Here is a 27,342-nt window from a genome sequence, read left to right on the forward strand (position 1 = left end):
TATGAAATGACAGTCTTCCTGTCGATCTGCTTCAAGAGCTGGAGGATGGTTCATTTCTATCAGAAAAGGAACACAGTTATATCAAGGAACGAACTTGATACCGTAAGTGAACAGAAACACTTTCAAAAATCTGATACTGAATTAACAACACTTGACATCAACAAGAAATCAGTTATTTTACGTATGTCTTAATCACCCAGTGTTAGTGTGGGCCCTTTCTTCAGTGAACTAACACAAGTTGTAGATAATGTCTCAATTACAAGAGCCAATATGCTGGAATTCAGTATGATGTTGGCCCACCCTTAGCCGTGATGACAGCTTCCACTCTCGCAGGCATACGTTCTATCAGGTGCTGGAATTTTTCTTGGGGAATGGCAGCCCATTCTTCGCGGAGTGCTGCACTGAGGAGAGGTATCGATGTCGGTAGGTGAGGCCTGGTACGAAGTCGGCGTTCCAAAACATACGAACGGTGTTCTGTAGGATTCATGTCAGAGCTCTGTGCAGGCCAGTCCATTACAGGGATGTTATTGTCGTGGAACCACTGCGCCACAGGCAGTACATTATGAACAGGTGCTCGATCGTGTCGAAAGATGCAATCACCATTCCCGAATTTATCTTCAACAGCGGGAAGCAAGAAGGTGCTTAAAACATCAGTGTAGCCTGTGCTGTGATAGTACCACAGGAAACAACAAGGGATGCAAGTCGCCTCCATGAAAAACACGACCACACCATAACACCACAGCCTCTGAATTTTACTGTTGGCACTACTCACCCTGGCAGATGACGTTCAGCGGGCATTCGCCATACCCACACCCTGCCATCGGATCGCCACATTGTGTACCGTGATTCGTCACTCCACACAACGTTTTTCCACTGTTCAATCGTGCAATGTTTACGCTCCTTACACTAAGTGAGGGGTCGTTTGGCATTTACCGGCGTAATGTGTGGCTTATGAGCAGGCGCTCCACCATGAAATCCAAGTTTACTCAGTTCCCGCCTGTCATAGTACTTGCAGTGCAGCTTGATGCAGTTTGGAAGTCCTGTGTGGTGGTCTGGATGGACGTCTGCCTATTACACAGCACGATCCTCTGTCAGTCAGCAGACGAGGTCGGCCTGTACGCTTTTGTGCTGTACGTGTCCCTTCACGTTTCCACTTCACTATCACACCGGAAACAGTGGACCTACGGATCTTTAGGAATGTGGAAATCTCGCGTACAGACGTATGACACAAGTGACACCCAATCACCAGACCACATTCAAAGTCCATGAGTTCCGCAGAGCGCCCCATTCTGCTCTCTCAAGATGTCTAATGACTACTGAGATCGCTGATATGGAGTACCTGGCAGTAGGTGGCAGCACAATGCAGATGTGAAAAACAATGCAATATGGAAAATGTATGTTTTTGTGGGTGTCCGGATCCTTTTGATGACATAGTATATCGTCCAATGTTTGGAAAGAAAGAGATCTTATAAACCTGTCAGAATCTCTTTCAATGTGTATATACACCTTCATAAACACACTGTAAACTGCATGATGGGGATATAAATTATATTAAATTTTACAAATCTTTCTGGTGTTTGGAATCCGTAGGACATTTTATGGACTGTGAATTTAAACATCGTGGCTTGTGGGATTGGAGCAGCACTGAAAACAATCGAGACTATCAACTTTTATTTATTATAAAGCGAATACACTGTAGCTCCTTACTTCAGCTGTACATAAGATGCTACGCTAGGCCACTATCCGTGTACAACCTTTGCTGAACTACCTGCTGATCACCCTCGGCCCCATGCAGAACCTGTAAACAACGTAAGCATCAGCATTTACGATGACGAATATGTAGCAACTTTTCCCTTAATAAAACAACGGATATTGGTATGGATTTTAAAAGTCAAAACTGTAAAGTTCGGGCACATGTGTTGTTACTACCAAAAAATTCTGTACCAGAGAATTAAGCGACATTGAGGTCGCATCCATGATCACATCCATTTGAGTCTCCGCCGTGGCATCCAGACTCAACTTGTGAAGTAACGGGCGAGTTGTGGCGCCCTGGAAATATTCTGTGGCCGGAGTTGGGGCGGCCGCACAGGATGCTCGTCAAAGCCGCGGCCCGGCAGCAGCCACGTGGTCCAAAACGTTAGCTTAGCTACCGCGTATGGTTCACAGCGGCCGGTCCAGCCGCGTGGCTGGGAATTTCTTGGTGACGCTCTGCGCCGGGAGGGCCAAAGATGGCGCACTTCGTGAAACCTTAATGGCAGACATCTCACAGTTCGTATAGAAATTAATAGTAGCCAGATGAATCATGATACGTCAAAAAGAAACGTGTACATTACTATTATTTGCACGTCGATTCTGACGGTGTGATCGGATTTTCAATATCTTTATTAGTTTGAAGTTTAGTACTGACCGTAAATTATACACGTAACACCCAGTAACGAATTTCCAAAATATAAATGCTTCTTACGAATTTGTCGATCGCCGTGTCTTTAGAATCGTATGAGTGTAAACCTAAATTCGTATGATTTACAGGCATGTAACTTGAATAGTACATGAGTTATTGGAGGTCAAAGTGGCCGATTACTATCGATCGCGTCAGGCCATAAGTACACCACAGTTACACAAATAAACGGTATCAGCATGTTTATAAATATATTTATTCACCTATGTCTTTGTTTATATCCGATATGTACTATTCATGAAGAAATTGCTTAAATATTTAGTGTGGTTTAGAAAGCACAGAGACATTAGGCTACTGGCCTACCTTTTGTTGCTATTACTTTGATATATGTTTATTTAATTTGTTTATGTATCTAATAATGTGTGTTAGAGCGTGTTTATGGTCCAGCCGTAGGAATATTTATTTAATTTCAAGTTCTTAAATGTAAATCCAGTATTTCGCATGTGCTTTAATATGTGTGTGTGTGTGTGCGTTGGTTTGCAGACATGGCGCGTGCGCTCGTGGATGGGGAGACTGGATGGGGGCGTCGTCTCCGGAGAGGACACGGGGCAGCTGGTGAAGGGTGCGGCGCGAGGGACGGTCGCACGGGACACGGCAGTTCGGAACAGGACGGCGACGGGCGCGCAGTCGTGGCAAAGACTGGGAGAGCGTGGAGCGGTCTGCGCGTGGTCGCGGCGGGTGGAAATACTCCGTAGTGCCCACTTGTGCACTTGTGAGATTTCCGTGGCTTCTACAGTGGAGACGTAGCGTGCGTTAAGAAGTGAATATCTCGCGAGCTATGCCGTTGTTCGTAACTAATTACGTGCAGTAGGAATCTATTGTTTCCCTGTTATTCAACTTATATTTTATTTAATTGCTGCACCAACGACACCAATAAGTCTTTTGCAGAAATATACCGCATTCTCAAAAGTACTTCTACTATCGTACTCCTCATTTAAAGTCGTTAAGATAGTACCTGCAGTTTTTATTTAATTGCAATCATTCTTTTATAAATTTATATGTTACTTTCATAATTCGCAATTGCCGAGTGATAGAAACCTTCGACCATTCGATTCATGTGTGTATTCTTGTAGTGTACTGTAGACTCAGCAGTATGTGGCAAGCAATGCGGCAACTACGTATCCCAGCCCCTACACAACGAAACCGGCCAAAACTTTTAATATTTCAACTCTGAGTCGGAGGGCGCGTAGTTGAGGGCCACCAACATCATTTCATTTCATACTGTGGGCATGTTTCCCTGAAACTGGACAGAGCCGATTTACTACTTTTTTTTTTATTCATCAGTCTTCTTACTGGTTTAATGCGGCCCGCCACGAATTGCTCTCCTGTGCTAACCTCTTCATCTCAGAGTAGCGCTTGCAACCTACATCCTCAATAATTTCCTGGATGTATTTCAATTTCAGTTCTCCTCTACAGTTTTTGTCCTCTAGGACCGTGGAAGTCATTCCCTTATCTCTTAACAGATGCCCTCCTGTCCCTTTTTCTTCTCAGTGTTTTCCACATATTCCTTTCCTCTCCGATTCTGTGCACAACCTTCTCGTTCCTTATCTTATCACTGCACCTAATTTTCAACACTCGCCTGTAGCACCACGTCCCAAATGCTTCGATTCTGTTCTGTTCCGGTTTTCCCACAGCCCATGATTCACCACCATACAACGCTGTGCTCTCAGAAATTTCTTCCTCGAATTAAGGCCGATGTTTGGTTCTAGTAGACTTCTCTTGGTCAGGAATGCCCTTTCTGCCAGTGTTAATCTGCTTTTGATGTCCTCCTTGCTCCGTACGTCATTGGTTGGTTTTCTGCCTAGGTAGCAGAATTCCTTAATTTCATTTACTTTGTGACCATCAATCCTGGTGTTAAGTTTCTCGCTGTTCTCATTTCTGCTACTTTCGCTACATTTGTCTTTCTTCGACTTACTTTCACTCCATATTCTGTACTCATTACACTGCTCATTCCATTCAACAGATCCTGTAATTTTTCTTCACTTTCACTCAGGATAGCAACGTAAACAGCGAATCGCATCATAGATACCCATTCACCGTAATCCTAATCCTGATCCTTTCTTTTATTTCCATCATGTCTTCTTTGATATACAGTTGGGATGAAAGACTACATCCATGTCTTACACCCTTTTTAATCCAAGCACTTCGTTCTTGCTCGTCGGCTCTTATTATTCCCTCTTGCCACTTGTCACTGTTGTATATTACCCTTCTCTCCCGCCGGTTCTAGGTGCTTCAGTCCGGAACCGCACTGTTGCTACGGTCGCAGGTTAGAATCCTGCCTCGGGCATAGATGTGTGTGATGTCCTTAGGTTAGTTAGGTTTAAGTGGTTCTACGTCTAGGGTACTGATGACATCCGATGTTAAGTCCCTTAAGGCTTAGAGCAGTTTGAACCTTCTCTCATTTTCCTCAGAATTTCGAACATCTTACATCCGTATCGACAAATCCTACGACAATATCTTGATTTTCCTTTAGTCTTGCTTCCATTATCAACCGCAACGTAAAAATTGCCTCTCTGGTGCCTTTACCTTTCCTAAAGCCAAACTGATTGTCATCTAACACATTCTCAATTTTCTTTTCAATTCTCCTGCATGTTATTCTTGTCAGCAACATAGGATGCATGAGCTGTCAAAATGATTGTGCTACAATTCTCATATTTGCTAGCTCTTGCATTTTGCTGAATTAAATGAGCGATATTTTTCCAAACTGGAAAGGGGCAGTTGAGCTTGAGAATGTGATTAAATAACCGACGAAATGTTAACAGTGTAGGAGTTTGAGTATAGAATGTCAGAAGTCTGAATGTGGTAGGGATGTTGGAAAGTCTAAAACTACAAATGCAAAGGCTCAGTCTAGACGTAGTGGAGGTCAATGAAGCGAGATGGAGAGAAGATGTCTCCTGGTCAGACGAATGAAGGCTAATATTAACACTAGCATAAAATCGTGTAGGCAGAAAGTGAGCTACTGCACGCAGTTGAATGCTGGGATCTGTCGGAATTACGTTTTCGTGGAGATACATTGAGTCTCGAGGATAGAAGCCGAGACAATGAATTAAAATTTATGCCACGGCTGGGACTTGAACCGCGGTTTCCCACATGAGGTACGGGCAGTATTTCTCCGTTATATACAAAGCTGGGGTGCTACTTCAATATCGGAGAGCCTCAGCAATACCGACGACTTAAGGAAGGGAAAATTAAAATGGACTGAAGTTTGTGTTAGGGGGGGCATTGAACTATGGTTAACTGTGCACCTGGAGTAGCCACCATCGACGTGGGTAACACATCTGCATAGTAAGCTGGAGATCTGGATTCAAGTCCCGGCTTTAGCAAAAATTTTAATTCATTACTTCAGCTTCTGTCTTTATCAGTGGTAGGAGTTTCACAACAGGCTCGATACTAATAGAACATCAGCAACAGATATTAGGGTATACATGCTAACATCACATGCAGAAGATGAAGATATAGAAAGAGTAAATGAAAATATTGAATAGGTAATGCAGTGTATAAACGCGCTCAAAATATAATAATTAAGGGCGACTGAGAAGCAAGAAAAACCGTAGAAATATAAGAGAGATTGACGGGAAAATGTTGGTTCAGTAGTAGGAATGAGAGACCAGAAAGACTAATTGAATTCTGCAATAGATTTCAGATAATAATACCTGGAACACTGTTCAAAAATAACGAGCGGATATTCTTGGAAAATACCCAGACGCACAGATGAGACAGCATTTCGAAATCAGATACTGGATTGCAAGATGTACCCAGGAGCAGATGTAGACTTAGAACACAAATACGTAAGGATGAAGAGTAGTCTGACTTTACGAGAATCGTCCAGAAGATCCAACGAGGAAAAAGGTGGAATACTGAACCAATGACTAATGATTAGATACGACTGAAGGACTCTAAGGTTGCAAATATTTCGATAATGAATACCAGAATAAGCCACTCAGTTGAAGAGGAACTGGCCTCTCTAGAAGGGGCAATCCCAGAAGTGATTGGTTCTTCTAGAGACTGATAAAGGTACAAGGAAGGTAATACTAAGAAATCTCGAGTGACAGAAGAAATACTACATCAGATCGAGGAAAGAAAGAAAGAATATAAACACTCAGGAAATGACAGGAATACAGCAGTGAAAGTCACTTGGTAATGAAATAAGCAGGAAATGCATGGATACCAAGACGAAGTGGATGCATGAGAAATGGAAAGAAGTCGAAAAAGAACTTGTCGTCGAAAAGACTGATTCATCATTTTGAAAGACAAATACAAACGCAGATGGAATTCAAAGGAAAGGCGTCAACACTAACACGGCAGGAAGAATTCCACGGTCAAATGCCGAGGAGTTAGCGGACAGGTGGAAATACTACGTAAACTCCTGTGCAGAAGTTGACATGTCTCATGATGTGATAGAAAAAATGGAAGTCGATGTAGAACATGTGAACCCATCTTCTCTAGAACCTGTCGTCTAGGGGTAGCAACTTTGACTAGTAGTCAAAACGTCTTCGATTACTTGTTCAAATCCAGCCGCTATATAAATTTCGCTTAGAAATCATCAGCAAAGTTGACCGAAGACTTCTGGCATAACAAGTCACCCTGACTCAGCCAATGGCCTTGTCAAAACTGACGGAGTAGTGGACAGAGATTCAGGGCACTCGCTTGCGCATTGGGTGGGAAAATGCCCCCAAAAAGGCGGAACCATTGGCGATGATCAACAGCATGAGGAATCAGAAAGGAATGGAAACCACTGGGCAAAAGACGCCTGATGTATATCTGCAGGACATGTGACTTTTAACTGTAAAAGTCTCATAATGACCTCTACATTGGCGCCATGATTCTGAACTAGTCCACCGATCGAACCTCTAGGAGGGGACTGCAAAGGGGTAGGTCACCATAACGAAAAAAAAAGATAAAATCAACGAACGAGTAACATTGTTCGAGTCGAGGAGAGTAATGTAAGAACTCTGAATGGGTCACAGGGGTGAAACGGAATGAAGGTAAGGATTTCTGGTCAGGTGAATACATGATAATAGAACAACAGCAGAATATTGTGTAAAGGGAGAAGGATTATGCGTAAATAAGAAAGTAGGGCAGGAAGTGAGCTACTGTGAACTGTTCGGTGATAGGGTTGTTCTCATCCGTTTTGACAGCAAATCAATATCGACAGCGATAGTTTATGTATAAATACCGACGTCGCAATCGAAAAATGAGTATACAGAGGCTGTATAATTATAAGGATATTGAAGGAGTAATTCAGTATGTAAAGGGAGATGAAAATATAAGAAACATAGGGGATTGGAATATGTTTGTAGGGGAAGGAGTACAAGAAAGGTTTACTAGAGGATATAGGATAGACAGTAAGAATGAGAGAGTGCAAAGACTAATTGAGATCTGCAATAAATTTTAGACAGTGACTCTTTTCAACGTTCACAAGAGGAGGAGGTGCACCTGGAAAAGATCCAGATACATGAAAAGATTCCAGCTGTATTACATCGTGGTCGGACAGAGATTCCAAAATCAAACTGAATTGTGAATCATACCCAGGAGCAGATATGGACTTGTATCATAATTTAGTAACAGTGAAGAGTCGACAGAGGCTTAGGAGACTCGTACAGAAGAGTCTGAGCGGAAGGAAGTGGGGTATGATACACTCACGAGTGAAGACACTCGTCTGAAGTTCGCTAAGGAGGCGGGTATTGCGATAAGGAACATTACAGCACGCAGTTCAGTTGAAGAGGAGTGGACATCTTTAAAAACGGCAATCTCACATGTTTACAGTCAGAGAAAGGCACAAGGAAGGTAACTACGATGAAACCTTGGGTAACAGAAGAAATAATTCGATTGACAAACGAAAGGAGGAAGTACAAAGCTGTTCATGGAAAGACAGGAATCCGTACATACTTTAAAAATGGACGTACATATAAGTGTATGTTCCACATACCCACCAAAAATAGTGAACCGATGTCAACCAAACTTTGCACACATACAACGTATTGCCTTGAGATAATCTCTGCAGGGCTAAGAAACGCCTACCTGTCAAAGAGATACGCGTGAAAAAGAAGTGTAGCTCGTTATGCGCGAATATCCATTCTTTATTCACCAGTATTTCAGAATGGGAACAGTTAACGACTTCGAAGAAACATGACACATAATTTCAAAACTTTCTCATGCCTTTCTCAAACCTTTCTCAAACCTTTCTCAAACCTTTTCTCGCTGTAATGATGAAAGTAAAAAGTTGGTAGCTTACTACATTTTCCCTATTCACGCCGAAAAAGTGCCACCTGAATCATGACGTTTCAACCTAAGTAATTGTTTACTACTACCGCTATTCGCAACACACGTCCAAACTAATAAACACGCATGCTGTTGAAATTATCTACAAAAATATATAATTTAGGACACGCCGTTGAGGCGATATGACGTCAAATACAAAGATGAGTGACAAACTGTCGCATCATACACGACATTTTAATTTATTATTTTTATCCTATTAGCTCTACTCGCAACACATTTCGCAGACAGTATGTACATATGTTACCGAATATAAGTACAGAAATACACCGCCGAAAGAAAAAAAGAAATCGCTCCACCAAGAAACACTTGTGCGACATAAACGAAAGTTGGGTCAAATGGCTCTGAGCACTATGGGACCTAACATCTCAGGTCATCAGTCCCCTAGACTTAGAACTACTTAAAGATAACTAACCTAAGGACATCACACACAGCCATGCCCGAGGCAGGATTCGAACCTGCGACCGTAGCGGTCACGCGGTTCCAGGCTGTAGCGCCTATAACCGCTCGGCCACCACGGCCGGCTAAACGAAAGTTGGTAGCCGTGCTTAGACATCTGAACAATGACGTCTATTCGGATTTCGGACCGAACGAGATGGCATATTGGTTAGCACACTGGACTCGCATTCGGGAGGACGACGGTTCAAACCCGCGTCCAGCCATCCTGATTCAGGTTTCCCATAATTTCCCTAAATCGCGTCAGGCAGATGCTGAGATGGTTCCTTTGAAAGAGCATGGCCAACTTCCTTCCCATCCTTCCTTAATCCTATGGGACCGATGACCTCGCTGTTTCGTCCCGCCCCGGATCTTGAGCCAGTCGCATTAGAGTGGCACTAATAGCGTTACTATGAGGCTTCAAATCAAGTTTCCTTTAAATACACGCCGTGACGGTCGTGAGTGTTAGTTACCTTTGATATTGGACCTGGTGAGTAGTTGTTAGTCAAGAATGCCTTTGACAAAAAGGCCAGTTGAGGACCAACACCCTAACTTGTGTGTGTGCTAGACATTCTGGATCTACACCTGGAGCTACAGCCTGTGGTGCGATTTCTTATGACTGCAGGAGCACTCTCGTGGCTATCCCGAGTACCTTGACTGCAAAACTGCATGTCAGTCTCGTGATTCGAACTGTTGTGTGGCCATTCATAAACAGCTCTCCAGGCGGTGTTTTCCAACAGGATAACGCTCGCCCACGTACATGTTCTATAGAATGTCAGCATATTTCCTTGGCCTTCTTGATCGCCAGATCTGTCTCCAATCGAACACATATGGGACATCATTGGACAAGCACTCCAGCGTCATCCACAAACAGCATTAACCTTCCCTGCATTGACTGACCAAGTGCAACAGACATGGAATTCCTTCCCACAAACTGACATCCAGAACCTGTGCAATACAATACATGCACGTCTGCATGCTTACATTCGACATCCTAGGGGCTTACACCAGTTAATTTGTATGCCAGCGTTTTAGCATTTCACATTTCTAATTGCTTTCCTCGCACCTATATCAAACTGTGATACTGCAAAGTTAATGATTTAAATATTTCATCTAAAGAAATTTATTCCCGAGATTTCATATCTCTACATTAATTATTTTATGCTGCTGCGACTTTCTTCCCGTCAGTTCAGAAGACACGACGTCACAAACATTGAGCCGTGGGAAAATGAAAGTGCAGGGCGAATTTCACTAGAGATATAAGTGAAATATGTCTGCAAATACACGTGCAAAATTTTAAATATACGTGAAACATATTTGACTTGCATGTACGCAAGCAAAGCCATAGGTGGAAAGTTTATCCTAAAACGCTGCAACTATTGCTGTCAAATGTGATACACTTGTTAGTTACTCTCTGCATAATAAATACTGTGGCAGTGTGAGCCAGAGCAACCTGCTGGGGTGGGTGTGATAGTGGGCCAGGAGAAGACTGGCAGACAGAGAGTGTGTGAGGAGATAGAGAAATAAAAGGGAAACGACGTAGAATGACAAGAGGAGGGAATGGACAAAGAGGGATGGGGATGAGAAGATGGAGAAAGGAAAGAGGAAGAGATGTACCTTGACAGGGGAGAGGAAGAGACAGACAGAGAGAGTGGGAGGAGACAATGGTCAGGGGAATGGAGGAAGAGAAGAAGGATAGAGGGAGGCGAGGAAAAAGGCAGAGAAAGGAAAGAGGAGGAGAAAGAGTGAATGGAGGAGCAAATGAACAGCGAGAGGGGGGATGAGGAGATGGACAGGATAAGGAAAGAGGAGGAAATGGAGAGAGAGTAGAGGGAGGAGGAGATGAACAGTGAAAGAAGAGTTGGAGGAGATGGACATGAAGAAGGGAGGACAAGATGGACAGAGCGAGGGATGGAAGTGGTTGACGGAGAAACAGGGCAGGAGGAGATGGACAAAGAGAAGTGAAGGAGGAAATAAATGGACGGAGGTGGACATGAACACAGAGTGAAGGAGCGGATGGAAAGGAAGGACTAGCAAATGAACAGAGAGGGGGAAGGGCACATAAACTGGGACAAGAGTAACAGGAGCAGACAGAGGAGATAGAAAGAGAGGGAGAGAGAGGGCGGGGGTAGAGGAGATGGAGAAAGAGGAACAAGAACAAGATGGACTAATAGAAGACTGGAAAAATTCAGTTCTATTTGGTTCAATATTTTACTACGAATTTCAGACCTGTTATCTGGAAACTCTAAACAGGTCGTACATATTCATTAATCATGGTGACGTACAATGTTTTATGTATGTTAACTGCAACGATTGGTAGTATTAATGTAGAAATAAAACCGAACAGTTGAAAAATAAGAATCAATTTAAAAAATAACATAAAATAAAGGGACTTAACTGAAGTTCCAAGTGAATAACTTTCACCTTACATTACTAGATGTGTTACTGGCAGACTCAGAACAACTCGAGGTTTACCGACTAACTACTACACGTACTTCCCAACATATTGTTGCTACACTATTCTACATCACCCACACTCGGCAATCCTCGAATCTGCGCATACCGATGTGGTTGACCGTAGAATTCTTTCGTTTCGTTTTTATTTTATTTTTATTTTTTCTTATTTGTTCATATATATATACGTCTCTGTTAATGAAATGTATATGTGCCTATCATTACCTATAATTAAGGAATCGCTTCTTTGACCTGTTGACATTATTTTGATACTCAGAGGGTCCACTTGATCTTATAGACCGAAAATTAAGCAGTTGCCTTTTAGATATCTGATGTGCCATCATATTGACTTTAGTCCACAAGTGTTGGTCACCTACGATTGTTTGCAGATCGCAGTCTAATTGTTTGCTGTCTCTCTCTCTACCTGAAAAAGGGGCATCTCAGAACGACATGCTTAGCCGAACCTTCACCTCACATTGGTGCGTTACCACATCCTATTCGACAATGATGTGTGGGATATGGACAGTGACCTGTTAATAGGTGCACCACACCTCAAGTAGGGGTAACGTCGCGCAGTTTGAGCCTGTTCCAGGTGCTTGGGAATACGCTGTAAACACGTCTCGTAGTGCTCCTAGGGTCCCAGTCAGACTGCCATTCAATTCCAGGGTCCTAAATGTCTTTTATCAGGAAGATAAGTCCTTGTGATCTCGTACACACGATCACATTGCTCGCGTCCCGACCAATACAGCGGTGCCCTGTAACGTACCACGACATACACGTCATGTAGCCCGAAGATCACAACTAAACCCTCTACAGGTGTAGTGCAAAAGGCAGCGGCGAGCCTCAGAAGTACGCTCCGCTGAATTCGCCACAGTATTGTTTTGTAGCTGCCTAGTCTAAGGCGATGCGCCCAGACGCTGGCAGCAAAGCCCGCAGTAGCTTCGTAATATGGCCACACTACATGCAACGGTAATTTTTGGTCAGCAGTACCAGCATGGGCAACCTTATGCATGATTTTGACTGCTTTCTGAGGAACAGATCTTACGTGTTGTGGGAAGTTTCTTTTCTCGTCTAGAAGAGTGGCTAAATATCTATGACAGATATTACGTCAAGCACCAGGGAAGGATTTCTGGCAAGAGAAAGTCTTCTCTAAGGAAGTATGTATGTGGTTTTATGAACGGCTATAGTTAGTTTCTTGCTCTTGCACCAATGCTGCATCTGGACAGGCACATAATTCACTTTTTCCTCAAGTCTCGCCCTGGAGTCTGCAAGGACTGGTACTAGGATGTCATTTGTGTATGTGACAATATCGTCAATAGCATCTGCCCCATATAACAGAAGTAATAGGGGTTCAGCACTAGGATTCCAGGACAGTGGACCACTTACGGAGACAGTAAATATACCAAGGGGACAATATTACACGTGCCTAAAAGTTTATTATCTGAATAACAGAATTTTAATTTATGCATCCAGAGAGAGAACAGCACCGATAGGAATTAACAGAGATGTACGACAAGAGTGCCGTCTCTCACCCACTTTATTTAATATATATGTCGTACTGACAATATTGTTAGGCAGTCGAATGATAAATTAGTCCACGAATAAAATTAGTTTCTAGAACTACAAATTTACATACTGTACTCTTTGCTGATGGCCAAATAATTTGCCGGGCGCTGTGGCCGAGCGGTTCTAGGCCCTTCAGTCCGGAACCGCGCTTCTGCTACGGTCGCAGGTTCGAATCCTGTTTCAGGCATGGATGTGTGTGATGTCCTTAGGTTAGTTAGGTTTAAGTAGTTCTAAGTCTAGGGGACTGATGACCTCAGATGTTAAGTCCCATAGTGCTCACAGCCATTTGTTAAGTCCCATAGTGCTTAGAGCAATTTGAACCAAGTAATTTACAAAAAATGGACGATTATTTACAATTTACTCTACATCTCTCGGACTCCACAGCTTCAACATATCACAAAATACAACGTAAGTTATGACTTTTTAAGGAAAATATCCAAAGTGTACTAAAATAGTGCTAAATGGAAAATCATTTGCAAAGGGAATCTCACTTTATGCTGTTAGGATATGATGCAATTATCGTAACGTTATATCCACTAAGCTATGTAAGTTTCAAATGATACGTGGCACTATACAGGAAACATTACCCAATGATAGCAAGAAAGATATAAAACCAAATTCTACGAAGTAATGGCAACATCCATCCTCACACGTGGACGTGAGACTTGGAAAGTAACTAAGAAACGCCAAAGGAGGATACAGTCAGCTGAAACGAAATTTTTCAGATAGTGAAAGGATGTACTCATTGAACCCTCTGCCAGGCACTTAATTGTGAATAGCACAGTAATCACGTAGATGCAGATGTACTCTGAGAGAACAAATAAACAGTTCTCAAACGGGGACAGAATTAAATACATTTTGCACCAATGAAAGAATGGAAAATGCGACGATAAAATGAAAAAGCACATTGAAAGAATAAGGCAGAAAGAATAGTTGGACATGTAATATACTTTATGCTGTAGGACAGAGATACAGGAATACCAAGGAAAAGCTCGCATCTGCGAAGGTAGAACAAGCTATAATGTTACTGCCTGAGTTAAAGAAGATGATGAAAGAATATCAAACCAGTGCCGTCAACAGTATTTCATTTACACCTGTGGACTTAACAAGCAAAAGATGAAGAGGTAGAGAAAATGTATGACGGCACCGGATAGGCAACTCAGTATCTAAGGGAGATGTTAAACTAGTAATCAGGGGAAGATTGAATGTTGCGGTAGGGGAAAGAATATAAGATGGTGTTATCGCAAAATTTGGGCTCGGTGGTATGAAGGGGAGAGGAGAGACTAGAGTTTTGTGATAAACATCGGATAGTGGTAGCGAATACACCGCTCAAAAATCATAAAAGCAGGAAGACGTGGCCTGGAGTGGATGCTAGATATCAGCTTGATGACGTTATTGATAGGCTGAGATTCCGAAATGAGATAATGGATTGTAAAATTTAATCAGGGGCAGATATAGACTAAGACCACAATGAAATAAGGATAAACAATAGGCTGAATATAAAGAGAACTATCAAGAAAATTAAATGTGGCAATAACGAGGAGAATCTGAGAATGGGTAGATGTGCTGTAATGAATATTACAGTAGATAGTTCAGTTAAAGGGGAAGGGGTCATCAAAGAAGCTGGAAGTGTGTTCCTCGAACCACTCCGTCACAGTCCTGGCCTTGTGAGATGGGGCATTACCTTGTTGAAAAATGCCACTGCCGTCGGGAAACATGTTCGTTCTAAAGGGGTGTATGTGTTGTGCCATCCAGTGTACGATACACCTTGGCCGTCACGGTGCCTTGCACGAGCTCCATTCAACCCACGAATGCCCGTGTCAGTGGTTTCCAGAGCATAATGGAGCCGCCGCCAACTTGTCTCCGTACGGCCGTACAGGTGTCAAGGGGCTGTTCCGCTGGAAGGCGACAGATTCGCGCCCTGCTATCGGGATGACGGAGAAGGTATCGGGATTCATACAGCCATGCAAGGCTCTGCCACTGTTGCACTGCCCAGTGCTGAACATTCCAGACGAAGTCGTCAGTGTCGTGCTGTTCATATTAGCACAAGCATGGGCCGTCGGCTGCGGAGGCCCATCGTTAGGAGTGTCCGGTGCACTGTGAGTTCAGACACACTTGTGCCCTGCCCAGCATTAAAGTCTCGTGCTAGTTCCGCCACAGTTGGCAGCCTGTCCTGTTTTACCAATCCGCCCAGCCTACTACATCCGACATCTGTAATGGGAGGTGGCCGCCCAACCCTACGACGTCAGGACGTGGTTTGTGCTTGGCGTTGAAGACATTCACCACAGCTCTCCTTGCAGTTTTTGAAATGCTCGTGCCTAACCTCCAGGCCATTGCAGTCTGCCTTCGGTCAGACAGAACGCGAGCCTTTACAATTCAACACACAGACAGCACACTCATTGATACCACATGCACCGTACGTGTGTCCGTTCAGCAGGCATATCTCGCCGGCTGACGCCGCTATCGCCTGGATGGATTTATATCGATAGTAGGCCATTATGTTCTGGCTGATCAGTGTAGGTACGGGTAGAATAACTGAGAAAAAACTTTCTGTAATGGAACAAATATTGTCGGCCGGAGTGGCCGAGCGGTTCTAGGCGCTACAGTCTGGAACCGCGCGACCGCTACGGTCGTAGGATCGAATCCTGCCACGAGCATGGATGTGTGTGATGTCCTTAGGTTAGTTAGGTTTAAGTAGTTCTAAGTTCTAGGGGGCTGATGAGCTCAGAAGTTGTCCCATAGTGCTCAGAGCCATTTGAACCATCTGAAGAAATATTTAAACTGATATTCGGATGAAAGAAGTAGGAAAATACTCGGGAAAAGACAGGAATAAAGCAATATGTACTTAGGAACTAAGCACAGCGATAGCATGTCAAGAAAGCTGCACGAAAATTGCGAATAAATCGAAAAAGAAATGATCGTCGGAAAGATAAATTCAGCATACAGAAAAATCAAAACAACTTCCGTTGAAATTAAATGCAGAAGTGTCAACATTAATAGTGTAGAAGGAGTTACGATGTTAAACGCAGAAGAGATACAGGATATGTGGAAAGACGGTGTTTAATGGCTTTAGGAGGGAAAAGAGCTGTCAGCGACGAGCAGGAAGAAGAAACAAACGTTCATTATTAGAGTCTGAAAGAGATATGGAGGACTTGCGCTTGAATAAGGTAAAAGACATAGATACTCAAGTTTTGCAATTCCTAAATGCGCTGGGATTAAACGCAACAAAACGACTTTTCATGTTGTGGTGGAGACTTTCGAAAATATCATCGGTACAATTCCAAAGGTAGTAAAGGGAAATAAATGTGAGACTTATTGCACAATCAGTACAGTAGCTCAAGAATGCAAGTTTCAGAAACAAATAGCGTAGGATGCAAAAATAGTTGTGGACGTGACCGATGGTTTTGCTTTAGAAAAGGTGAAGGCAGTTCTGAAGAAGCAACACTTAAGAAAAATTGAGGCTCTTTTATGGGATTTGCAGACCTAGGAAAAACGTTACGGAATGGCGAATGGTGAAGGACTATCGAAATTCTGAGAAAATAACAGTGAGCATTACGGAAAGACGTGAAATATACATATGTAAAAGTATCAAAAAGTAACAATTAGTACTGAAGGCAAATGACGAAATGCTCGTATTAACTCTTTCATTCTCACTGTTCAATGTAGCCGCGCGGAGTGGCCGCGTGGTTTGAGGCGCTGTGTCACGGATTGCGCGGCTCCTCCCGCCGGAGGTTCGAGTCCTCCCTCGGGCATGGGGTGTGTGTGTTGTTCTTAGCATAAGTTAGTTTAAGTAATGTGTAAGTCTAGGGACCCCAGACCTCAGCAGTTTGGTCCCTTGGGAATTAATAAATATCTGAACATTTTGTTCGATGTGTACATCGCAGAAGCAGTGACAGGTCGGTCCAGGAGTGGGGTTGAACCACAGAGTGAAAGATCACCAGGGATAAGATTCGCAGATGACATTGTTCATATCAGTGAAAGCAAGGAATATTTGCAGAACATACTGAATAGAATGAACAGTCTACAGAGCACAGAAAATGGACTGAGAGTGAATCGAAGAAAGGCGAAAATAGTGAGGTGAGGAAGAAACGTGGTTTGTGAGAAAGTCTGTTGTTGTCAAAAAAAATTTCCTTGTTTTGAGGAAGATATTTCTGAAAATGTGTGTATGGACTGCAGCTTTGTGTGGAACCGAATGTCGGACGAGAAAATCCCAGAAAGAAGAGAGTCAAAGCGTTTTGGACGTGGTGCTATGGAAGGATGTTGAAAATTAGGAGGACTGATAAGATACGGAATGGGGAGCGGAGAAGATTATATGGAAAACATTTACAAAAAGAAGAGACGTGATGATGGCGCATGTGTTAAGAATCAAGGAATAACTTTTATGATGCTTGAAGGAATTACAGAGTATGAAAATCGTAGGGCAAGACAGAGACTGGACTATACGGAAAGAACAATTGAGGACGGAGGGCGCAACTGCTGCTCTGGGGCGAAAAGTTGGCACAGGAGGGGGAACCGTTGCGGCCACTGGAAAACCTGTAAGGACATTGATCAACGAAAAAAAAAAAATGGCGATTTAGAAGATAGTTGGCCTTTTTAACTGGCATTCTTGCTTACTTCTGCCAATAGAAAGTGTGTCTGATATTCAAATGACAGGAAAGAGAGCGTTGACTACTGAATATATTTGAATTTCCATTAACATTTGCAATCAAAGTTCATCATAAAACCTGTACTGAAGCTGTGTTTCGTTGCCTTCTGCTACCAGACAGTGCTACAGGTTGTCCCATGTTTATACAGAAAAGACGTACAGGAACGTCTTCATGTTCTTACGTGTTTCTTCTCCCCACATTAGTTTAGGTATCTAGTTAGTAAAGTTTTACCGAATACTTTTATGGAAGAAAACTATATCCCTCAAGGAGATGTTTCAACTGTGACGTGGTTTCTGATGGCTATAACTAACAATACCTCAATGGACTGTTCGGGCGCTTTAGTTGCGGAGAGTTTTTCAGTTTTCAATACATCTTTCACAATTGAAGCAAGTACGCACCAACTGCAGATGATTGCTAAGAGACTAGAGAGATGGGCACACAGACCTGGATTCAAGTAATTGTCAAAAAATAAACTGCATGTGTTGCTTGTTAACAGTTCCCGTCATCCTTTCCGTCTTCCAGAACTGAAACTGAGGGACATCTTTTTAAATATGAAGGCGTCGGTGAGGTATATGGGCATCCATTTTCATCAAGCGTTCAAGTGCCTGCCACATCTGAGGAACTTTTGCTCTCGATCCATCAAAGCCCTTGAAATTTTAAATCGTGCAGCACACAGAGTTTGGGAAGAAGATCGAGCAGACCTGCCCCAGTTTTAAAGAGAGTTTGTCTAGTCCCAGCTTCATGATGGATCTCCGATGATCAGACCTTCTAGACCGTCATATTTGGAGGTCCACTGGGTGGGCATTAGACTGGCAAAAGGTGCATTTAGAGCCTCTTCACCGAAGCTTGCCAGCCACCACTTCTGATCTGACGGCAGCTGCTCGCCGTAACAAATCTCCACGGCTGAGGTCGCTAATGCAATCCTGTGCAGTGGCGCTTGACCTGGTGGTAAGGCAGTTTGCATTCTGGTGGCGGAAAAAGTTTTTACTGCCAGTATTTGGGCGGCGAGGGGAGGAGAGGTGGTGGCGTAAAGCTCCTGGTCACCACGCTTTACGCCAGTGTTCTCGTTTGAATACCAAAGCTCTCTGCAGTGCCTCATCAAGCGGGGGCATGCAACACTGTTGATGGTGGTTTGTCTGCTGGATGGGGGTGTTCAGCCTGGTGGCCCCCTTTGTGTCAATCATGAGGAGCAGGCCATGCGCCAGCACTGGCTTTCACCCTCTCCTTTCCCCTGTCATCATCATACAAAACAAAGATCACACTACACACACACCCACCCACACACAATACATACATGGAATATTACAAATATTGTAATGGATCACGTTGTAAATAAAAAGAAAAAAAGAAGCTACTCACTGTGCAACAAGCTTACAAAACGTCTTGTAAAATCTAATTGCCAGCATACCATACTGATTCTCTCCCACTCACAGAGTGGCTTTTCGATAATCGTCTGTGAGCAGTGGGACCATTTGGGAACCGAACAAAGAGCTGTATTTTAAGAGTGGTTGTGGCGAATACTAAGCCTTACAAGACAGGTGGAGTAATTCCCCACTATATTACGTTTAGAAGCCATTACTTATTTTAAATTTGACTGATTTTAAAGATCGTAATTTTTTAGGTATATTTACTAACGTCTTACATGGACACATGAATTTTAAGATTGTTTATTGAAATGTATCTAGACAGAGAGGATCCCTTGGGTGCTCAATGGTTTTCTCTGATTGTGTCCTCAGAGTCTGCCTACCAGATGCTTTCATAATCCGTCATGCTGAGCTGTAGGATATTTGGAAGGCCCTGTATCATATGAGATGATACAAAGGAAACATGTTTCTAAACTGATCCAATACCCTTAGTGCTATACAGGCTCTTCAAAGTAAGCAGGTAGGTGAAAAGGTTTCGTAAAATATACGAACTGCATTTCTCTTGCGGCCACATTGTGGATAGGTGGTGGTGTTCTGCCAGGTACCTGGGCTGGAAACCAGCAGGTAGATATAGAGGTGAAGGAGGCCTGTAGGGAGTGGCAGTTGAAGAAAGCATCATTCCCTTGGAACCTGTGAACTCACCGTTGAGCCAGAAGGTCAGGCGTGAATGGGAAGGTGAGTGGCTTGTCACTTGTCACCGTACTGGACGTTGCTCTTTGTGGGTGGCGTTTTCTCCGTAGAAAGTTCCAGCCATTTCTGAAATTCGTTGAACTGACCAGATTACACTCTAAGCTGTTAGGTTGAAGGGGTTTCAGAGCGGTGTCTCATCCCTTACCAGTCCAACCTTTAGTCAGCTGCAGTTCCTGCTGCTCCATTTAAAATCTTTCATTGTATCGTTCCTCTTTTAGTTGACTGCTTTACAAATCATGATTTAATACATCATAGTGTCTCTTTCTCCTTCTCTCTCGCTCTCTCTCTCCTCTCTCTCTCCCTCTCTCTCTCTCTCTCTCGCTATGTGTGTGTGTGTGTGTGTGTGTGTGTGTGTGTGTGAATTCCTATGGGACCAAACTGGTGAGGTCCCTAGACTTACACACTACTTAAACTATGTTAATAACAACACACATACCCATGGCTGAGGGAGGACTCGAAATTCCAGTGGGAGGGGCTGCATAATTCGGAACATGGCACCTCTAAGTGGGCGGCCCACACAGAGTGGAAATAACGTAAAACATATTGTGACTGTGTACTGGAAACTTGAAGTTTCACTAGAGACTAGCAACTGTCACAGAAAAGCCTTACGTAAAATGTTGCCTGCGAATTCCCAACTGCGTCTTATGTAGAAAGTAATATCAATAGCTGGTTTGGATTGTTTGGTGGATGAGACCAGACAGCGAGGTCATCGGTCTCATCGGATTAGGGAAGGATGTCGGCTGTACCCTTTCAAAGAAACCATGCAGGGATTTGCCTGGAGTGATTTAGGGAAATCACGGCAAACCTAAATCAGGAGGACCGGGTGCGGGATTGAACCGTCGTCCTCCCGAATGCGAGTCCAGTGTGCTAACCACAGCGCCACCTTGCTGGGTTCAATAGCTGGCAGTGCTGGGACACAGTGGGGTGGGGGATTACTCTATCAAGTAATCCAACAACTCTTCCACAGAAGGGAGAAATGTCTCTTTTCATCTCCTTTCAAAGAGTGTCAAACTAACATTCAGCCCAACAGTCGCATCTGTGACTATTTTCTAATAAAACACTAGAACAAGCACTAAAGATTTAATTTAATAATTGCCAACCTCTTGCTTCTTTTCAGAGTCTGTGGTAATTCTGTCCATTTTGTAACGAGAATTTTATAAGAATAGCAATTGTCATGATGTTAACAGTTCTTTTGTATTATTTATTACAGCATAATTCTTGTACAATCATCATGTCCAGCGTACTGGGTGAGTACTGTTCTGGAATGAGACCTCAGGTAGAAGGCCAAAACGATGGACCAAGACATTCTGTAGTAATGATTCAGTAGACATACATAAAAACTTTTGAAGTCAGTTGAGCCGGCCGTGGTGGCTGAGCAGTTCTAGGCGCTTCAGTCCGGAACCGAGCGACTGCTACGGCCGCAGATTCGAATCCTGCCTCAAGCATGGATGTGTGTGATATCCTTACATCAGTCAGGTTTAAGTAGTTCTAAGTCCTAGGGGACTCATGACCTCAGACGTTAAGTCCCATAGTGCTCAGAGCCATTTGAACCATTTGATGCCAGTTGATTACATGGCATGCTCATTGAAACTGGATTTTGATATAACATCTCACATAATAAATAATGCTGTAAAGACACTGTTGCACAACTGAGAACATATCCGCAACAATAACAAAAATTTGGTTATATGGACGATACATACCTCCTACAGGTGGCTTGAATCCCAGAGCTGCAGAAAGAAAAGTAGTGTAAATATATAAAGTCAACAGAGTCTGTTTTTAATAAATATAAATGTACAAAAGTAAATGAGATAAGTGCAGGAGAATAGTATAGTTCTAAGTTTCTTCAGCAATGGCAGTCGCTTTTATACAATAGACACATATCTAAATCATGAAGCAAAAAAGAAAACTTTCTACTGATGGTTTAAAAACTTAATTTCAGACAAATTTCAATTAACGATGTTCTTATTGCGTAATTTTTATCAGTCCTAGTAATCTGCATGGCAACTAATAAGATGAAAAAAAATTATATCAATAAAACACACTCAGCACAGTGCCTATGTGAACAATCAAAACAGCTTTCTATAGCACTCTGGCGTGTTCCTTTCCCTGTTTTGCCCAATCGGAACTAGTTATTCACTTTCAATGCCTTTGAAGTTTATAGGACATTACAGTGAAATCTGTCTTAGTTTTATTTCTTTTGAGTTCAGCTGTCACAAGGCATATCTTGAATTTCATTCATATAAGATTTTCAGACTCATCCAAAGTAACCCTAAATATTGGAAGATATCATTTAAAAAGTCTGTGAGATTTAGAAAAATATGTGAGACAAGATGATACCTTAGTTTTAAACTGTCAAACTTAATTTCCTTTTACCCCTCTCTTAAATTAAGTTTCATTTATATAATAGGCTAAAATTGTAAATTCTGTTCTATTTTCGTCTGTTCTGACTGCAGCAACACACACAGAAACAAGTTTATGTTTCATTTATAATGATATTTAGCCATAAGTCACAAATAATTTTATCTGTGTTTGTGAGGCATAGTTGTCATCTGTCAGTGGCTTAGGAAGGCAAAAGGTTGTTACTTATTTAACAAATAATATTTTGAAGAAAGTTAGGAAAATTTTCCCTAGATACAATTAAAAAAATGAAATTATGCCAAGGCTAATTACTAAAGATAAATAAGGTACACTTTACACTAACTGCGAATAAAGTAAAGCCTTGCATTCAGAATGAGATAGATTCTTGAGCAGAGATGCAACGAGCACTCTGGGACGAAACCCGTTACAGTGTTTGCTGCCCTTATTTGTATATGACATAGCATTCCAAGATAGTGGAATCGCAGATGGCAAGGCAGGAAATTAAAAAATCCAAGACAGGGCAACTACTGAAATATCCAAGATGATGGAACTACCTCACTTCTCCAAATTTTAAAATGATGGGAAATTTAAGAAGCCTACTTATGACAGCGAGAAATTCAAAAAGCCCAGACTTGCGTGTGCTGCCCTATTTTGGATGCGCTCAGTATACCCAAATGGCATGTATATTGCCAATACATTTAGGGGCAGTGTTATGGAACAGTGTCTCCCATAACTGCTCTTTAATCTAATTAATAACCCAGTCATCAAACTAGACTACAAATTCAATTCAATTTTCGAGCGATAAATGAAATTGTACATGTAACTGAAACAAATGCCAGCGATTGTGAATCTAATAAGTTCATCATTACTGCAAGTCTATGCTGATATGTGTAACGTTTCTGTGCAAGGTGGATCTGCTGGCTGGCTGTGGGAAGTCGAGAACTGCACGGCGAGAATAGCAAGTGGTTCGGAAAACTTTTTTTCGCTAAAAGGGACAGAATGCAGCCAGGTACACACTGGGAAGCAGCTGCAGCGCGGGACAGATGTGGGACGCCTTGCGTGGTCACTGCATGGCCATCCGGGAGAAATCTGCATTCTGTAAATTCCATTGTGAGAAGGAGCAAAAAGAATAACTTTTAAAAAGATAGAGGATTGTGGCGGGTTGGGGAAAAAACTGAAGCAGAGAGAAGTATCCACTGGATCCAAAGGAGTCCAGCAATAACTTATGTTGAAATTTAGGGGCAGATATTCGTAGGCACCTGCTACAGGTGTTGAATATCAAAACCTACGACACTTAGAATCCTTTCTACTGCCAGTTGCCATTAGATAATAGAGTGCTGATGTCATACCGAATACTAGCTCTCGGAAGCTAAGTAAGGTTTCGCTACTCTTGTGGAAGATGCAGTTTTACAATGGGACCTGGTGAGCGATATCATACGGCTCATCGTCTGATGTTTATTGTTTCACGAAACCGTGAACAGTAAACGTTTTTGTTTAATGATCCAGGATTGTATCGCCCATCTGAGGGAAGACGAAACCAACTACTCAGTGTTTCAACAAGATGACGCTACTGCTAACACAGCTTACAACACACTATGCGTCTTATGGAAGAGGTTTTTGGCGAAATTTTCATCTCAAAGAACCTATGGCAGCCTCGCTCCTCGGAGTTTATGCCAACAGACCTTTTTCTTCGGGGAATAGCATGTAGTGTACCGCAATCACCCATGCTTGATTCGAGATTTAAATATTGAAATAACTTCATACATGACAAGCATATCATAACCAGATGGACGGAAAGGGATTCCCAACAAAATTAGGCGGGTTCAGCCTTGTATAGTCACTCGTGGATGTCATTCCCAACATAGTGTACATAGTAACCACACAGTTACTTTCTGAGCACCCATACAAACAGTGGCACTCAATACACATATTATATACTCGTTACAGAGGAAATGTTGAAGAAGAAGAAATCCTGACCTCTGCCGCATTCGAGCAACGAAAAAATTCATAGGTGACAAATGAAAATTTCTATCAACGCTGGGGTTCTAAACCGGGTCTTGGAAGATGCATAAACTAACTACGCTACCTTGACATAGCAGTTAGATTCAACTGCGCAGACTACACAAGTGTGCTACCCGTGCTACATCCATATTCCTGTTCGCTGCAGAGCCGGCCATGTTGGCCGAGCAGTTCTAGGCGCTACAGTCGTAAACCGCGCGACCGCTACGGTCGCAGCTTCGAATCCTGCCTCGGGCATGGATGTGTGTGATGTCCTTAGGTTAGTTAGGTTTAAGTAGTTCTAAGTCTAGGGAACTGACGACCTCAGATGTTAAGTCCCATGGTGCTCAGAACCATCTGAACCATCATTCGCCGCACACAACCAAAGTTGCGTCCCCTGGCCCTCTTCCCCCTTTTCGCTCACCGCATCGCACACAGTCCCTTGCAAGGGCGGGTGAGGAGTGCTCTGCACTGAATGATGATGTTAGCCCTGACGGCGCATATACACTGCTGAGCCAAAAGGTTATGACCTCCTGCTTCATAGCCTCTTTGTCCGTCTTTTGAACGAAATACATCACTGATTTCGAGTAACAGGGTTCCGACGTTTTGAAAATTTGGAAATTTGTGGTAAGTTCCTATGGGAGCAAACTGCTGAGGTCATCGGTCCGTAGGCTTACACACTACTTAATCTATCTAAAACTAATTTATGCTAAGGACAACACGCACACACCCATGCCCAAGGGAGGAGTCGAACCTCCGACGCCGGAAGCCATGCGAACCGTGGGAAGGCGTCTAAGACCGCACGGCTACCCCGCGTGGCCCCGAAAGTTTGTCGGCACAGCTCATGTAATTCGCGTAAATAACGGGACGCTGATTTGCTTGCGCAGTGATGGCACCGGATAGCGACTCAGATGGCTACCGTAGGATTTACATCAGACGCATTTGGTCGCCGAGACATCACCGTGAGTTCACTTTATTGCTCCTCAAACCACTGTAGCACGGTTCTCGCTCCGATACACGGACCATTATACTGCTGAAAGATGACATCGCCGTCGGAGAAGACGCCGAGCATGAAGGGATGGCCGGCCGGAGTGGCCGAGCAGTGCTAGGCGCTGCAGTCTGGAACCGCGCTACCGCTACGGTCGCAGGTTCGAATCCTGCCTCAGGCAGGGATGTGTGTGATGTCCTTAGGTTAGTTAGGTTTAAGTAGTTCTAAGTTCTAGGGGACTGATGACCTCAGAAGTCCCATAGTGCTCAGAGCCATTTGAGCCATGATGGGATGCAGGCAGTATGCAACTGCCAATGTGTCCAGAATGAGATTTTCACTCTGCAGCGGAGTGTGCGCTGATATGAAACTTCCTGGCAGATTAAAACTGTGTGCCTGACCGAGACTCGAACTCGGGACCTTTGCCTTTCGCGGGCAAATGCTCTACCATCTGAGCTACCGAAGCACGACTCACGCCCGGTCCTCACAGCTTTACTTCTGCCAGTACTTCGTCTCCTACCTTCCAAACTCTACAGAAGCTCTCCTGCGAACCTTGCAGAACTAGCACTCCTGAAAGAAGGATACTGCGGAGATGGTGGTGGTTTTTGGGGGAAGGAGGCCAGACAGCGAGGTCATCGGTCGCATCGGATTAGGGAAGGATGGGGAAGGAAGTCGGCCGTGCCCTTTGAAAGGAACCATCCCGGCATTTGCCTGGAGCGATTTAGGGAAATCACGGAAAACCTAAATCAGGATGGCCGGACGCGGGATTGAACCGTCGTCCTCCCGAATGCGAGTCCAGTGTCTAACCACTGCGGCACCTCGCTCGGTGATACTGCGGAGACATGGCTTAGCCACAGCCTGGGGGATGTTTCAAGAATGAGATTTTCACTCTGCAGCGGAGTGTGCGCTGATATGAAACTTCCTGGCAGATTAAAACTGTGTGCCCAACCGAGACTCGAACTCGGGACCTTTGCCTTTCGCGGGCAAGTGCTCTACCATTTGAGCTACCGAAGCACGACTCACGCCCGGTGCTCACAGTTTTACTCATATCAGCGCACACTCCGCTGCAGAGTGAAAATCTCATTCTGGAAACATCCCCCAGGCTGTGGCTAAGCCATGTCTCCACAGTATCCTTTCTTTCAGGAGTGCTAGTTCTGCAAGGTTCGCAGGAGAGCTTCTGTAGAGTTTGGAAGGTAGGAGACGAGATACTGGCAGAAGTAAAGCTGTGAGGACCGGGCGTGAGTCGTGCTTCGGTAGCTCAGATGGTAGAGCACTTGCCCGCGAAAGGCAAAGGTCCCGAGTTCGAGTCTCGGTCGGGCACACAGTTTTAATCTGCCAGGAAGTGTCAATGTGTCTCCGATTACTACCACAGGTGCCACGCAAGTGCAGGAGAATGTCTCCCACACCATAACACTGCTCCCACCAGCCAGTGTCAGTGGGTCGCTGCACGTTTGAAACCGCCGTTCACCTCGATGTCGACCATCGACCTAGTGCAGCAAAAATGTGGTTCACCCGAAGAGCCGACACTTTTCCATTGATCGACGGTCGTACCCCGACAGTCCTGTGCCCGCTGCAATCGTAGCTAACGATGTCGTTGCCTCAACACGTGGGGGTGGTGAGCTGCGGAGCTCCGTGTTGGGCAATGCACGATGAGAGGTGTGCTCCGGAACACTTGTGCTGCACCAGCACTGTGCTGTTTCGGCAGAGGTGCCACAGATCACCATCCGTGCTGCTTCACATAGCAGAGAAGCCTCCGACCCCAACGTCCTGTGAAGAATAGTGGACGTCTAGCTATTCAGCGCCTAATAGTAGTTTCACAGTCGAACCCCTTCCCGCAGATGCTCACGACAGTAGCACGTGAACATTCGACCGTCTCCGCCGTTTTAGAGATACTCGTTCACAGGTTCTGCGTAATAATAATCTGCCATTTGTCGAAGTCGCTTACCTCGGTGGATTTCGCCATGTGCGGCGCGTATCTCCGCCATCCGTGGCTGCTCCACTCACGCACTTTCATCACTGCGTGAGGGGCCCGCAGCGCCACCAGGC

At 43.8% G+C, this 27,342-nt stretch overlaps 1 protein-coding gene across 1 annotated transcript in view; it reads right to left on the minus strand.

Moving 5' to 3' along the window:
• Positions 1-1,701: 1,701 nt before the first annotated feature.
• Positions 1,702-27,342, minus strand: part of LOC126439761 (uncharacterized) — a 100,675-nt gene continuing 75,034 nt past the window's right edge. The window contains exons 5-6 of the mRNA XM_050090586.1: positions 21,656-21,682; positions 1,702-1,798 (exon numbers count right to left, since the gene is read on the minus strand). Of these exons, the coding sequence (XP_049946543.1) occupies positions 1,776-1,798; positions 21,656-21,682 (50 nt within the window). The 3' untranslated portion in view covers positions 1,702-1,775. The remainder of the gene's footprint in view (positions 1,799-21,655; positions 21,683-27,342) is intronic.

The sequence above is a fragment of the Schistocerca serialis genome, unplaced genomic scaffold, assembly GCF_023864345.2.
Source record: "Schistocerca serialis cubense isolate TAMUIC-IGC-003099 unplaced genomic scaffold, iqSchSeri2.2 HiC_scaffold_1343, whole genome shotgun sequence".
Lineage (NCBI taxonomy): Eukaryota > Metazoa > Arthropoda > Insecta > Orthoptera > Acrididae > Schistocerca > Schistocerca serialis.